The 13840-nt window shown below is 43.2% G+C and overlaps 2 protein-coding genes and 1 long non-coding RNA gene across 7 annotated transcripts in view; all 3 read left to right on the top strand.

Moving 5' to 3' along the window:
• LOC131221089 (chromatin modification-related protein EAF1 B-like) overlaps positions 1-428 on the top strand; it is a 32474-nt gene extending 32046 nt beyond the window's left edge. For all 4 annotated transcript variants that reach the window (XM_058216201.1, XM_058216202.1, XM_058216200.1 and 1 more), the window contains exon 23: positions 379-428. The gene's annotated coding sequence lies outside the window, so the exon portion shown is untranslated. The remainder of the gene's footprint in view (positions 1-378) is intronic.
• A 51-nt stretch (positions 429-479) lies between these two features.
• On the top strand, positions 480-967 carry LOC131221091 (uncharacterized). Its single transcript, XR_009158979.1, has 2 exons — positions 480-622; positions 866-967. It is a non-coding gene; the product is annotated as an uncharacterized LOC131221091 (long non-coding RNA).
• A 7669-nt stretch (positions 968-8636) lies between these two features.
• Positions 8637-13453, top strand: LOC131221086 (polygalacturonase QRT3-like). 2 transcript variants are annotated; one of them, XM_058216196.1, is made up of 4 exons: positions 8637-9136; positions 9535-9774; positions 12254-12380; positions 12411-13453. In XM_058216196.1, the coding sequence occupies exons 1-4, from the start codon at positions 8906-8908 to the stop codon at positions 13331-13333; spliced, it is 1521 nt and encodes a 506-aa protein (XP_058072179.1). In that variant the 5' UTR covers positions 8637-8905; the 3' UTR covers positions 13334-13453. The 2 variants fall into 2 exon arrangements, with proteins under 2 accessions (XP_058072179.1, XP_058072178.1); XM_058216195.1 differs by having other exon boundaries at positions 12254-13453.
• Positions 13454-13840: the final 387 nt, after the last annotated feature.

Here is a 13840-nt window from a genome sequence, read left to right as displayed (position 1 = left end):
TAAAGTTGAATGTGGACCATGGCAAACAAGTGCTTCATATATTAGTCCAAAAAACAATGGTCATAGCCATCCTTCGGGCTGGTTACTTTTCAATGGTCCTGATTCAACTTCACATATTGGTGATGACAATCATATCTGAGCATGTGTTTTGGACATTGTTGGCTCATTGGCAATTGTGGCCAAAAGATGTATTGTTCTGATCATCTGACCATCTCTGCATTTGGTTCCCATGGGTCCCAAGTCCCTACTTCCATAAAATGAACTCTAGAGCATGTCTGCTGATGTGCATATGGGAGAAGATGCACTGATTTTGCAGGGACTATTCAGTTTGGTGGGGGCCTCTTATTCTTATGTTTGGACTGATGGCTGTTTGTGCAGTTGGAATCTGGTCGTTTTGGATTTGGTGGAGCCATCCGTTCCCACAAGTATGTGTGTGTGTGTATATATATATATATATATATATATATATATATATATATATATATATATAGAGCTGTGGCACAGGTTCCTGGCTGCTACTGTCGAAAGAGGGATATTACCAATCAGGGGCACGGTCTTGTTTCTCTCTTTTTGGCTTCCGTTGCTAGTCCTTGTACATCACAAGTACAGATGCGAGGTTGAGGTGTGTGTGTGTACAAGGGTCTTCCATTCCTCCTCTTCTTCTTTTTTTTTGTTCTACCACTCCAATGGTGTGTACAACATGGGTCTTTATTCCCTTTTTGCCCCTTAATTGATGATGTATTATTGTCGTTTTGGGTTAAACATGCAATACAAGGCGATCTGTTGCGGGAAGGAAAAAAAAAACTTTCCAAGGTGTATATAAGATAGTCCTGGAAATTCCAATCTCTTTCTGTGAATCTTGCAGGGATTGCGCTTTCTTTGTGGGGTTCTTCTGATCTATATCTTTTACAGCATGGAGTTCCTGTCCTATTCCTTCAACAGGAGAGAATTTTGTTTATAATCTATATACGCGGTGCACAAACCAGATCTATTGTTTGATCATGTATTGAGTGTGTATCTATTTGATGGGCCGCCTCTTGGATGTGCCATGGGCGAAAAATATCATGAAATCAAGCGTTCTCATCAATCAATAGTCTGAGCTTTGATGGTTAGTAATTGCCATGGACAATGCCCTCCTTGTTGATTGTGGGAGTAACAATCACTAGATCCTTGTAGATTTTTACGTTGTGGTGCATCAAAGAGCAGCCCACGAAATGGATTGGTTGGATTGGTGGGGATGTACACTGATTGGGAGGTGGGTGCGGGTATATTGGCCCAGTATTGATCCAGAAAAAAAAAAGATGGACAGAGAAACACTTAAAGTTTATATGCCAATATTTTATTTTATTATGGTTTGATATGAAGCAATATTCCAAGGACCCCATCGCCTATAACAGGCAGTAGACTGGTGTTACTAGCATTTGTGGAAATGAAAAGCCTGCCAGGTGAGCGTGACTTGGCTGCAGCCCCATAACTAGAGCTGGGCAAGGGATGACTTCACTTGTTCGGGCCCGACTTGACTCGAACCGAATGGGTGAGTCAGTCCTAAATGAGTAGGCTACTCCCAATCCGAACTCAAATCGAGTTGAGTTCGAGTTGCCCAGTAACTCGACCCAACTTGACCTGAAACTCGATCCAGTTAGACTCGACTTGATCCGAAACTAACTCGATTGTGATTTGGGTATATATATAATAAAAAAAACCCCGAGCCGATCCCAAACTCTCTTCCTCCCTCATCCTCCTCAGACTCGACTCGATCCGAAACTAACTCGATTGTGATTTGGGTATATATATAACAAAAAAAACCCCGAGCTGATCCCAAACTCTCTTCCTCCCTCATCCTCCTCTTCTAATCCCGGCAACCACCCTCTCTCTCTCTCTCTCTCTCTCTCTCTCTCTCTCTCTCCCACCCTCCTCTTCCAAGCCCACCACCATCCTTCTCTCTCTCCCCTCTCCACTCCCTCCCTCCTTCCCTCCCTCATCTCTCAATCTGAATCGGTGCCAACTCGAACAGACTCGGTACTTTTTACCGGGTTGGACTCGGTTTGGATTCGGATCAGTTTAGGCATGCTGGACTCAGTACCAAGTCAAGTCGAGTTTGGGTCAGGCCTATTTCAAAACCGGATTGAGTCAGGTCAGCCCAAACTCAGTCCAACTCGACTCAATGCCCAACTCTACCTAGAACTCGGTCTGACTTGACTCAATGCCCAGCTCTATGCATAACCAATGACGTGGTTGGGACCCTGACCATAGGGTATGGTCCCAAAAATGAAGCAGATGCAAATTTCAGGTGGTTCACACCACAGGAAAAAGTGGTTATTGACCATTAAAAATATACTGTGGGCCACATGTTTTGGATGAAGCTGATATATGGTTTTTTCCTTTCATTTAGGCCTTTGTGACCTTATCATCAGGTTAGATGGTTAAAAAAAAAAACAGTATGGTGGACTCTAGAAAGTTTTTAATGGTGGGCGTTCAACGACAATGACCACTGTTTTGTATGATGTGGTCCACCTGCAATTTTTATCTGCGTCATTTTTTGGAACATGCCCTAAAATAAGCTGGAAAAACAGAAGGATGGTGTGGATATACAATGCATACATCTGAGGTGGGCCCTATGATCAGGGTCCCATCCACATCACCATACTTCCAGGCGGCAGGTGATGAGATTTTCAATCAATATTTATATTAAACATGGGTTTGCTAATTCCACATGCTGATGTAAACATGCATGCGAGATATGAGCTTTTCTTCCCACGTGGGAGGGTCATTTTGGTAATTTCCAGTTAGAAGAAATGGTAAGCAATGTGTTGATGTCACTAGGAAGAAAAGAAGGATTTGTTTGATATGTTTTGTTGGGAGTGGTTAGTTGCTCAAGAAAGGGGAAAACCAAAGACAGTGAGAACCAAAAAAAAAAAGAAAAAACATAAAAGAAGCACATATTCCTTTCCCTTTTCTATTTCTCTATAATCCCCAAGATGTCCATCATTACCCTCCCTTCATTTATTATCTTTTCGTTGACTATATATTACCATTTTCAAGACAATATAACGGCTTTCAAAAAGGGAGCTGATTAGGTGTTACCCGGCCTTATGATTATTTATTTATTATCCACGCCGTTGATATCCAAATCTCAGGTGGACCACATGACTAGAAAAGGGAGCGGACTAGGTGTTACCCGGGTGAGGCCCGCCTTAATGATATGTTGTAAATCTAAGCTGTCCATCCGTTTTTCAGCCCAGTTTAAGAAGTGTTCTAAAAAGTTAAGCAGATCTGGATGAAGGGAAAATATAAAGATCAGCTTGATAAAAAACATTTGTGGCCCACACAAGAAGCTTTTAATGGTCATTCACCACTGTTTCCAGTGGCGTGGTCCACCCGAGATTTGGATCTGTTTATGTTTCAGAATCACATCCTAAAATGAGAGCGAAAAACGGATAGATAACATCGATATACAAAAATATTATGAAGGTGGGCCCCACACGGTAAGGGTAATACCATGGTATAGTGTGACCCGGGTAACACCTAATCGGCTCCCTATCTTTTCATTGACTATATTACTATTATCAACCCATTTAACGGTTTAAAAAAAGAGAGCCGATTAAATGTTACCCAGGTAGCACCCACTTGTGGGGCATACCTCGATGGTTTTTTATTTTTATTTTTATTTTTTATTTTATTTTTTTTTTAAAAAATTTATCCACTCTGTTTACAGCTCAATTTAGCACTTGATCTTGTAACTTAAGTAGATCCAAATATTAGGTGGACCACACAACTAGAAACAGTGGTCAATGGCCATTAGAAATGTTTTGTGGGCCACAAAAGTTTTGGATCAATCTGATCTTTGTATTTTCCCTTCATCCAGGTCTGATTGACATTATCAACAGGTTGGATGAAAAATAAACATTACCATGGGCCTTTAGAAAGTTTTTAACGGTAGGCATTCAATCACCACTGTTTCCTTTGGTGTGGTCCATCTGAGTTACGGAATTGCTTAATTTTTTGGGACACTTCCCAAAATGATATGGAAAAATGGATGGGCGGTTTGGATATACAGCACATCATCAATGTGAGCCCCACGGTAGGGGTAACATCCATTGAGTCTTACCCGGGTAACACCTAATCCGTTCATTTAAAAAAAAAAAAAGAAAAAAAAGAATAGTCAGCTGCAGGCCTACTAAAAAAATGTAGTGCACGTAACTTCCCATGTAGGTGGGCCCCACTTTTCGGCAATCGAGATCGGTCAATGATATGGATGGCTGATTTTATAAATTTTGCACCGACCCGATGATCTAATTATAATGGTTTTTTTCTTTTTTCCGTGATCGATCCGAGCCGTTGGCCCTTTCAGATTTAACCATCTCTGCAAGGAATGGTCTGGGAAACAAATCATGGGAGCTGCCAGATAGGCTTCACGGGAAGTTGGAATTACCTGTCGCTTTTCCTTTCTTGATATTCCACGTTTAAAATTACCATAATACCCTCGATTCCTTGATACTGGGGCGGAGAACCGAAAAGGAACAATGCATGGGCCCACTGATGGATGTCAGATGGCAATTTACTCTAACTGGGCTGTGGGGCCCACTGCGATGTCTGTGTGACATCGACTCCGTCCATCAGTACAGTGAGCTCATATCTGGATGAAAATGATGGACAAAAAAGACTTTATGGGGCCCAACATAATCTTTATGAGCTATACAACCTATCCATGAGGTCATTTTCTGAACATTGAAGGAAAAAGACAAAAATATAAAAAAATAAATATCAGCTTAACTCACGCCTGGATATTTGATTCGACAGCATGCTACTGTCTATCAAGTGATTTGATCGCTGGTCCCACCAACCAAATCTCATTAAGGGCATGTTTGGCCACCTGCTGGGATTAAGCTGGATGGAATTGAAAAAGTAACATTAAATGCACGTGTAAGGTATTGTCTCTGGATTGGGTGTATCCTATGCTGGCGTGTTTGGAAGACATGGGAGTAACTCCTATCCAGCTGGATTGAAGCCAAATCCTATATGGGAAAGATAAATCATGGGATTGCAAATGTATAAATCATTTCTATATATTTTTTTGTGTCACCATCGAGGTTGGCTCCATTTGGACAATTTGACTCGTTCACCAAGAAGGTTAGCTCGAGCAGATCTTATGGATCTTAACTTTGACTGGTTTGGATGATCAGGGACCCCACAGAGAGCCTTGAAAGGTTTCAACAGCATGAGTTCATTTCTCCATATGTGGTCACTTGAAACTCGAATCTGTCTCATTTTTTGGCCCATGGCCTAAAATGATATAGAGAAACTGGTGTACAGTGTGGATATATCATATACATCATGGCGGGGTCACGAGTGGGACACCCCACCCCACCTCCACGAGCAGTGACGTGAGTGGGTCTTACCAACCCATCGTCACCTATAGTGTGGTCCACTGATGGTTGGATCAGCTTGATTTTTGGTTTTAGTGGTCAAAATAACTTAATTAAAAAGGTGGATGATGTGGATTTAACAGCTACCTCATTATGGGTCTTATAAGTAGAAATCCACTATAAAATTCTATGCATGTGAGTGTGAGGTAGGAGTTTTTCGGTCTCTGTGGCCCACCTAGGATGATGATAGACTTCATTTTTGGGTTTTAAGGATAAAACAGAATGGAAATTGGATGGACAACTTGGATGAAACATACACATCAAGTTGGGACCCACGAGTAGAGGCCCCTTCCCTTACAACTCGTAGAGGTGGGATTCAGAGAATCAACGAGGGATGGCAAAATCCCACCCATAACCACTGTGTTTGAGCACCAATCTCAAAATGATTTTCATCCTCCATTCCAAACATGTCAACCAGTTGTATTAGATGAGATTATGAATACCATCTCATCTAATACCACCTAATGCACCTGGGCAAACAGGCCTTAAAGTGTTTCCCAACCTTATAGAAACCCATTCCAATCCAAAGGGGTGAGCAATTTCCCAAGGGCTTGTTTGGGAGCGTAGACTTGAAGCCTCTGGACTCGGAAATCGGAAACCCCCTGGATTGGCAATCTTCCCGTTTCTTTCACTCGAGAGTATGAACCAACTTTAATTCAAAAATACCTATGCATGGTATATTTATAAGTTTGAATTTAATTAGTAAATTAACTTTAATATTCTTAATTAGTGAGATATATAATTTTTGACATTATAACCGTGATAAGCCTTCTAAAATATATGCTTAATCTAGGTATGAGCCCAAAAAATCAAGTGGGCTGCACCACAAAAAAACTGATGAAAATGAGGGACATCAAAGTCTTTATGGGGCCCACCATAGTCTTTATGAGCTATACAACCTGTTCATAAGGTCATTTTTTGATCAGCTAAGGAAAAAAAAAAACAATAAATAATAAATATCAGCTTAATCTATACCTGATATATATATGGAAAAGGTACCATGCCCTCGACCTCACGATAAGCTCCCGTGAGGTCGAGCTGTGTGGGCTCCACTGTGATGCGTGTTGACCATCAACACCGTGCATTTGATGGGTCCCCTTTAAATTATGGGATATGCCAAAAATCATCCGTATACGGAACTCAGGTGGGCCATTCCATCTAAAATCATGTGAAGACACCGTTAAAACATATAAAAGCACTTGGTGGGGGCCGCCTGAAATTTGTATGCATCTAAAACTTGGTTTGAACCCTCATCCAAGTGGGACACACATAATGGATGGGCTGGATTTGCAAAACACATCTCGGTGGGCCCAAAAAATGATTATGAATGTTTTAATGGTGCACAGCCCCTCTCCACTTCTGTATGTGGTGTGGCCCACACAAGTCACGGATTGACTTGATTTTTGAGACCTAGGCGCACGATGAAATGGTGCATCTGACTGATGGGGTACATGTTTGAAACCCATCACGGTGGGGCCCACACAGCTTGACCTCATGGGACGGACTCGTGAGGTCGAGCGCATATATATATATATATATATATATATATATATATATATATATATATATATATATCGCCGCTTGGAATCAATGCCAGGACCTTGGTGTTGAAACTGGGTATCTTTCACTAAGTCTACCACCTGAGCTGTGGATGTGCGTGTGCATGTGATATTTGTGATCGGACAACGTGCTACTGTCGATGATGAAAGTGATTTGATCGCCGGTTACACCAATCAAATCCCATTAAAGTGTTTACCAGCCTCATGAAATCCAGTTCCGATCCGAAGGGGGAGAGCAATTTCAATTTCGTATGGTATTGCCCAATAGGGTTCCGAATCTATCTGATTTTCAAAATCAGATCTTATCATGGGCTGACGGAATGGACGGACAGAGGTGAGATTATAGGGTATCCCTGTAAGCCGGAGAATTCCTTTCACCTTGTGGCCATCTTATCCGTTCGTAATTTGATTACCAAAAGGATGAAAAGAAAACACAAATATTAGCCATATCTAAAACCATCCGCACGAGGAGGTTTCAACCACCCACGTTCAATCCTTACTTTTTTTGTGTGTGTGTTGTGGTTCACTTGCATTTTGTATCTAAATCATGGTTGTACTAGTATACTAACATGAACTGACAAATCAAATGTACGGAGTGGATATGACACAAACATGATGGTGGGTCCCACAGAGCTGGAGGTCACGGGATTCCTGTAACCCCAGTCACGGACGCGGATTTGGGTACTACCCCACCGGACCTATCTAAAGTGTCACCGGTCTGTGGGGTCCATTGTGATATATTTGTTCTATCCATACCGTTCATTCATTTAAAAAGATCATTTTAGATAATGAGCCCAAGAAAGGAGACAGATATAAGGCTCAAGAGTACCACACAGGAAACAGTATGGATTGAACACCTACCACTGAAAACTTTAAAAATTTATGGAGGGCCACAAAAGTTTTGGATCAAGCTGATATTTATGTTTTCCGTTCATCCAGGTCTATTTAACCTTGTGAACAGGTCGGATGGTAAATAACTATCAAGGTGAGCCCTAGGTAGGTTTCAACAGCATCATTGTCCCAAATTCTTCCTATGGTGTGGTGCACTTCACCCTTCGATCTGCCTTAAGTTTAGGCTCTAGTCATAAAATGACCTCTAAAAATGGATAAATGGCATGGATAACACAAAGACATCATGGTGGACCCCACAACCTGCCCATGTCTATCTAGGTCCTCGTTGGGGTGGTACCACCGAGGTGGGTGGGATCTGGATCTGCTTCTTTTTTTGGAATCATACCTTAAAATGAATTTTCAATACCGATGCACGGTGCAGATGTAAGGCACATACATCAAAGTGGGCCCCACATCGAGGGATCCCACCCACCTCGGTTGATCCGGGAATCCACCGAAATCGCCCCGGTAACGTCATAGGCAAGCAGAGTCCCATCGATGCATTATAGGTGGTGGGACCCACTAGGAATGGCATTTTGGTAAATTAAAAGGGTGATGCGTTAGAGGTGGTGGGGCCCACTAGGAAGGGCATTATGGTAAATTAAAAGGTATGATGATTAGTGCAGAAATATTGAAGTTGGTGTGGGTTGGTGCGGACTCTGATGGTCTGCTCTTTTAAGTTGCACCCACTTTTACAGTTATACAAACCCTCACATATTCTATTCTCTTCCATGCTGCAAACGTAAGGAAATTTTCTCTCAGAGAGAGAGAGAGACAGAGAAGAGAGAGAGAGAGAGAAGAAAAGTCCAAAAGAATAATTCATATAAAGAAGCAACGTGGTGCAATTCCTATGACCCAATTGAAAAGAAGAAAACCTCAAAGTCTCTTTTCATGTTCTTCTTTTCTTTCCCTCTCTCTTTCTCTCTCTCTCTTCATGCTTTAAGGCCTATTTAATTCTCATGCATGCCTTTCTCTTCTTTCTAAGGTAGAAAGAAAGAGAAAGATAAAGAGAGAAGGGAAGAAGAAAGGATGGCATGGAATGGTATGGCAGTGTTTGTGTTTCTTGGGTTGGTTTGTTTGATTAATATCATCCATTCCCATGCTTATGAGGACAATTCAAATGTGGGTCATCATTTCTTCAGTAGTTATCATGATCGGATGGTTCGGATTGAATCAATCAAGGCTTCTTTACTTTCCAAGAATGGCATCTCCCTTCCACCTTCGCCTTCTCCTTCTCCGACACCCACTTCCCCACCAACGGTAACATCTTTTTTTAGTTGATATTATGGTAGTATGGACGGTTGTGATGATGGGTCATGTTCTTTTCTGGTTTTTTTAACATATGAATGGATGGTTGTGATGGATCATGTTCTTTTCTTGTGTTATTAACATATATGGAAAATGATGGGAAATGGTACTATGAGGTCGAGCTGTGTGGGCCCCACCGTGATGTGTGTCGAACATCTACCCCATCAGTCAGATGCACCATTCTATGGTGGGCGATGGGCTTAAAAATCAAGTCAATCCATTCCTTGGGTGGGCCACACCACTTTATTTTAATGGTGTTAATGTTTTCATCTATTTAAGTAGATTTTATTTATTTAATGGCATTGATGATTAACATAACATTCTTGTCTTTGATATCTTTGATTGTGTAGAAGTCGTCTAGTCCACGTGTCTATAATGTAACGGCCTATGGTGCGGACCCCACTGGCGAAATGGACAGCACAGATGCGATCCTGAGCGCTATTTCAGATGCATTTCGTGCTCCTGATGAGGACAGGGTTTTGATGCCAGGAATCAGAGATCTTGGGGGAGCAGAGGTCCACCTTCAGGGAGGAGCGTACAAGATCAGCCGTCCATTGAGATTGCCGGCCTCTGGTGGCGGAAACTTCATGGTACGTGAGTTCCTGATACAGTCATTGTGTTTATCGAAGTCTTGGTGGGGCCATATACACACATGAGCACGTCCGTACGATATCTGAGCCGTCCGTTGGGTGGGCCTCATCATTGGGGTTAGTCAGATTAACAAGCAGACTGGCGAATTTATCAAGTGGGCCCGAATGTGGACATTTGGCAATGTGGCATTTTTTAACGTGTGGCCCACTTGATTGATTGAACGGCCTGACTTTGTGCTTCGTCACCTACACGGGGGGCCCACCCACCCACGATGACTTGCAACACATGACAATTGGGCACGTGTCATGCGTGTGGATGAACGTGGTTGAGGTAAGATTTCACGTAGGATTGAATTCATGGGATTCAAATGAAAGAAAAGGGTCAACGTTGGAGTGGTCAATCTTGACCGTACGTGTACCTGATCTTGTACAAGATCACATCATCCGGTGGTCCCACCAGCGCAAAACCACATTGGTGGATCCTATCTCACCGTTGAAACCGTTTTATCGTTGGGATTTTGGGACCGTGGCATGGCCTACCTGGTGATAGGGTCCACATTCGTAAAGGGGGACAGACACGTGTGATTTTAGATTGAGGGCATGGATTTCTACGTGCTCGACAAGGACGCTGAACGACCAGTTCTTTTCCCCTACAAATTTCGATTGTCTACAAATGACACGTGGCAGAGCCAAACGGCAGCCACGTGGCTTTTCATTTGACAAGTCTCGTGTGTTTGAAAACTTGAAAACTTGAAATAGCGTCCAAGCTTAAATGGGCTATTTTGGTAATGGGCCCATGATATGAGTGGGCCATGCTGGGCATAGCCGAGGCTTATTGAACTCAGACCGTGTACATAACTTCCTAGATTGAGGTCCATCTTGGTCCACTAGATAAGCAGCTAGGTCCGTCCCTGGCCCACCTACCCTTATGGATATCCAAATCCAAGCCCAACCCAATTGATTTCTGTCCTCAAAATTCAAGCCCATTGGGCTACCTCGCCATCCAAATTTAGAGGACGGCATAGTCGTACCGCAATCCAGACCGTCCAAATTGCTGACCCAACTGTGGATGGAGCTTACTAAATAAGTTGAGCTAAGAAGATAACCCTAGCCATCTGATTTTCCCTTCGACTTTGGACCACTCAATATTTTACTTTTAGCCATCCATTTGGTAGCCATTAATTGGACGGTTAAGATTTGCTTTTATGTGAATGGGACCCACAATTTGGATGGTCTGGATATGGTGGTGAAAAACTAACATTGGGGCCTAAGCATTGAAACCACATAATGCTGATTCCAGTCGACAGTGCATACACCGAACATTCAGTATATGAACCCTACAAATTAACGGTGATGTTGATGGATAGCAACGCCCAAATTGAGAGGGTGGGCTGGGCCCACTCTATTAATTAGGTAATGGATAGTATATACACCGAATGTTCCATGTATTTCCCTACACCCCACATGCCTTTTTTATCCTTTCTAAACACGCTATCCTTCTACTGCAACGAATTGGTGATCTTTACATCACTGCTCAATCTCCACCGTCCATTTTTTATGTGCTTCAAGAGCAAGTTTCCACCTAATGAAAACGACTGTTCTCTGCTTATCTTATTTTTCTGATTATTGTATTATTCTTGTGGGCCCAGTTCGGTGCAGACGGTGTGTAACGGTGGGTCGGAAGTCGCCTTCCCTCTCTGGAGTCCAGCACACACTCCAAAAAGGATTTTCGAAAATCCCATTTTGAGATATGTGCTGGGATTCGGTCACACTTATTTGGATGGTGTGGGATGTTTGCACCAGCTTTCGGGACATTAGGTCGGCAATGGGCGTGATGGATGGGTTTTGGGTCCTGGCCCAGTCCTGATGTTGAGGCCCATCCGTAAATGGAAGCTGGGGCCTGAAATCCTTGACCGATCACTTAATGGGGCCAGAATTCGGCCTGATCAAATCCGAGCTGTTCAAAGTAGGGCGATAACATGGCATGGCCCACTGTGATGTTTGAGTGCCATCCAACCCGTCCATTAGATGCGTCCCCCAATGACATGCCTCGATTTCAAAGCCCAGTCAGATCTATGACTTAGTTGGGCCACACCAAATGTAAAAATGGGGGACATTAGGAAGGGGATACCCACCATAGCAACTTCCAGATGGAATGTGGGGTCCAACATTTTTCTTATTTCTCATCCAATCCATTCATCAGCTGTGCCCCAGCCTGTTTAAGAGACCCAATAAAAATCAAAACATGCGAAAATTTAGGTGGGCCACAATAAGTGAATATATAGGCTGTTGGCCTATTGTACATTGTCCCCTATGATGTGCCCCACCTGAGTTTCTGATAAGGATGTTTCTTGACACGTAGTTTTCCCATCAAGAGTCCCACCCAACGAACGGTTGGATTCTAAAAACACATCACAGGTGGGCCCTGAACATCTCAAAAACATACTAATTACCATAATCTAATTTTGTGGTGTGACAGATCCATGGAGGATCTCTACGTGCATCTGGTGACTTCCCAACAGACAGGCATCTAATCGAGCTATGGCCATCTTCATCCTCCAAACTAACCTCAATAGAAAAGGAAGAAGCTGATGGGCCCACCCTAGAACAATCTGCAGCCGTCGAATCATTCTCCTCATCCTATGAGTACATCACACTCAAAGACCTCATGCTGGACTCTAACTACAGAGGAGGTGGCATTTCAGTAATCAATTCACTCAGAACCTCTATACAGAACTGCTACATCACCCATTTCACTAGTGATGGAATCCTAGTCCAAGGAGGACATGAGACGTTCATCAAGGACTCCTTCCTGGGCCAGCACATCACAGCCGGTGGAGATCCTGGCGAGAAGAACTTCTCTGGCATTGCAATCAATCTCATGGGCAATGACAATGCTGTCACTGACGTGGTCATTTTTTCAGCGTCGATCGGTGTCTTAGTAGTGGGCCAGGCTAACATACTAACTGGGGTCCACTGCTACAATAAGGCCACAGGATTCGGTGGGACCGGGATTTATCTACGACTACCGGGTCTGACCCAGACCCGGATCGTTAATTGCTATTTGGACTACACTGGGATAGTAGCTGAGGACCCGGTTCAACTCCACGTCAGCGGATCGTTTTTCCTCGGCAATGCTTACGTGGCACTTAAGTCTATCAAGGGTGTCATACGTGGCCTCAACATCGTAGATAACATGTTTTCCGGTGATGGTAGTGGGGTTGATATTGTTAAGTTGGACCAGTCGAATGGGCCATTCACGACCGTTGATCAGGTCGTTGTTGATAGGAATGATGTACAAGGGATGGGTCTTAGATCGACGGTTGGGAGGGCGTCTGTGGATGGGAGTGCGAGCAGGTGGGCCGTTGATTTCTCTCGCGTGCTTTTGTTTCCTAATCTTATCAGGCACGTGCAATATTCGTTGCAGGTGGGTGATGGATCGTTTCCTAACCATGCGTTAAGGAACGTATCGGGGAATCGGGTTGTGGTTGAGTCGGATGTGCCGGTGGATGCTAATGTGTATGTGTGGGTGGATCAAAGTACGGGGAGTGTTGGGTGAAATGATGAAGGGTAGAGATGAGAGGGGAGAAGAGTGGGCCACTGGAAGGAGTTGGGCCATGAAGAAATCAGTAGGGCACTCTCCCAAATGCAGGAGAAGTGATGTGTCATTTCATCATTTTTAATTTTTTTTAACAATTGTTTAAAGCTCTTCAAAATTTCAATATATAGGCCACACGATGTTATTTATTATCTATGGTTTTTTCTTTTTGCTGGTCTCTACAAGCTATTGTAGAACAAGCTTATTCTACAAGTGCTGCAAGTGGGCCCACCGGGATGTGTGTATGGGACTTGCGTTACGTGGTTAGGCCAACAACGCGTAACTACGTGGTGTCAGGATTCTGTGGGGTCCACCGTGATGTATGTGTTTTATCCACGCCGTTCATCTGTTTTGTCAGCTAATTTTAGAGCAAAAGGAAAAATTCGAAGCATATTCAAAGATCAAGTTCAACACACCACTGGAAGCAGTGGAGTTAATGACATCCACCGTTGAGATCATCCTAGGGCC

The sequence above is a fragment of the Magnolia sinica genome, chromosome 12 (genome assembly GCF_029962835.1).
Source record: "Magnolia sinica isolate HGM2019 chromosome 12, MsV1, whole genome shotgun sequence".
Lineage (NCBI taxonomy): Eukaryota > Viridiplantae > Streptophyta > Magnoliopsida > Magnoliales > Magnoliaceae > Magnolia > Magnolia sinica.
Note: the sequence above shows the minus strand (reverse complement) of the source record. Positions and strands in the feature narration are given on the sequence as shown.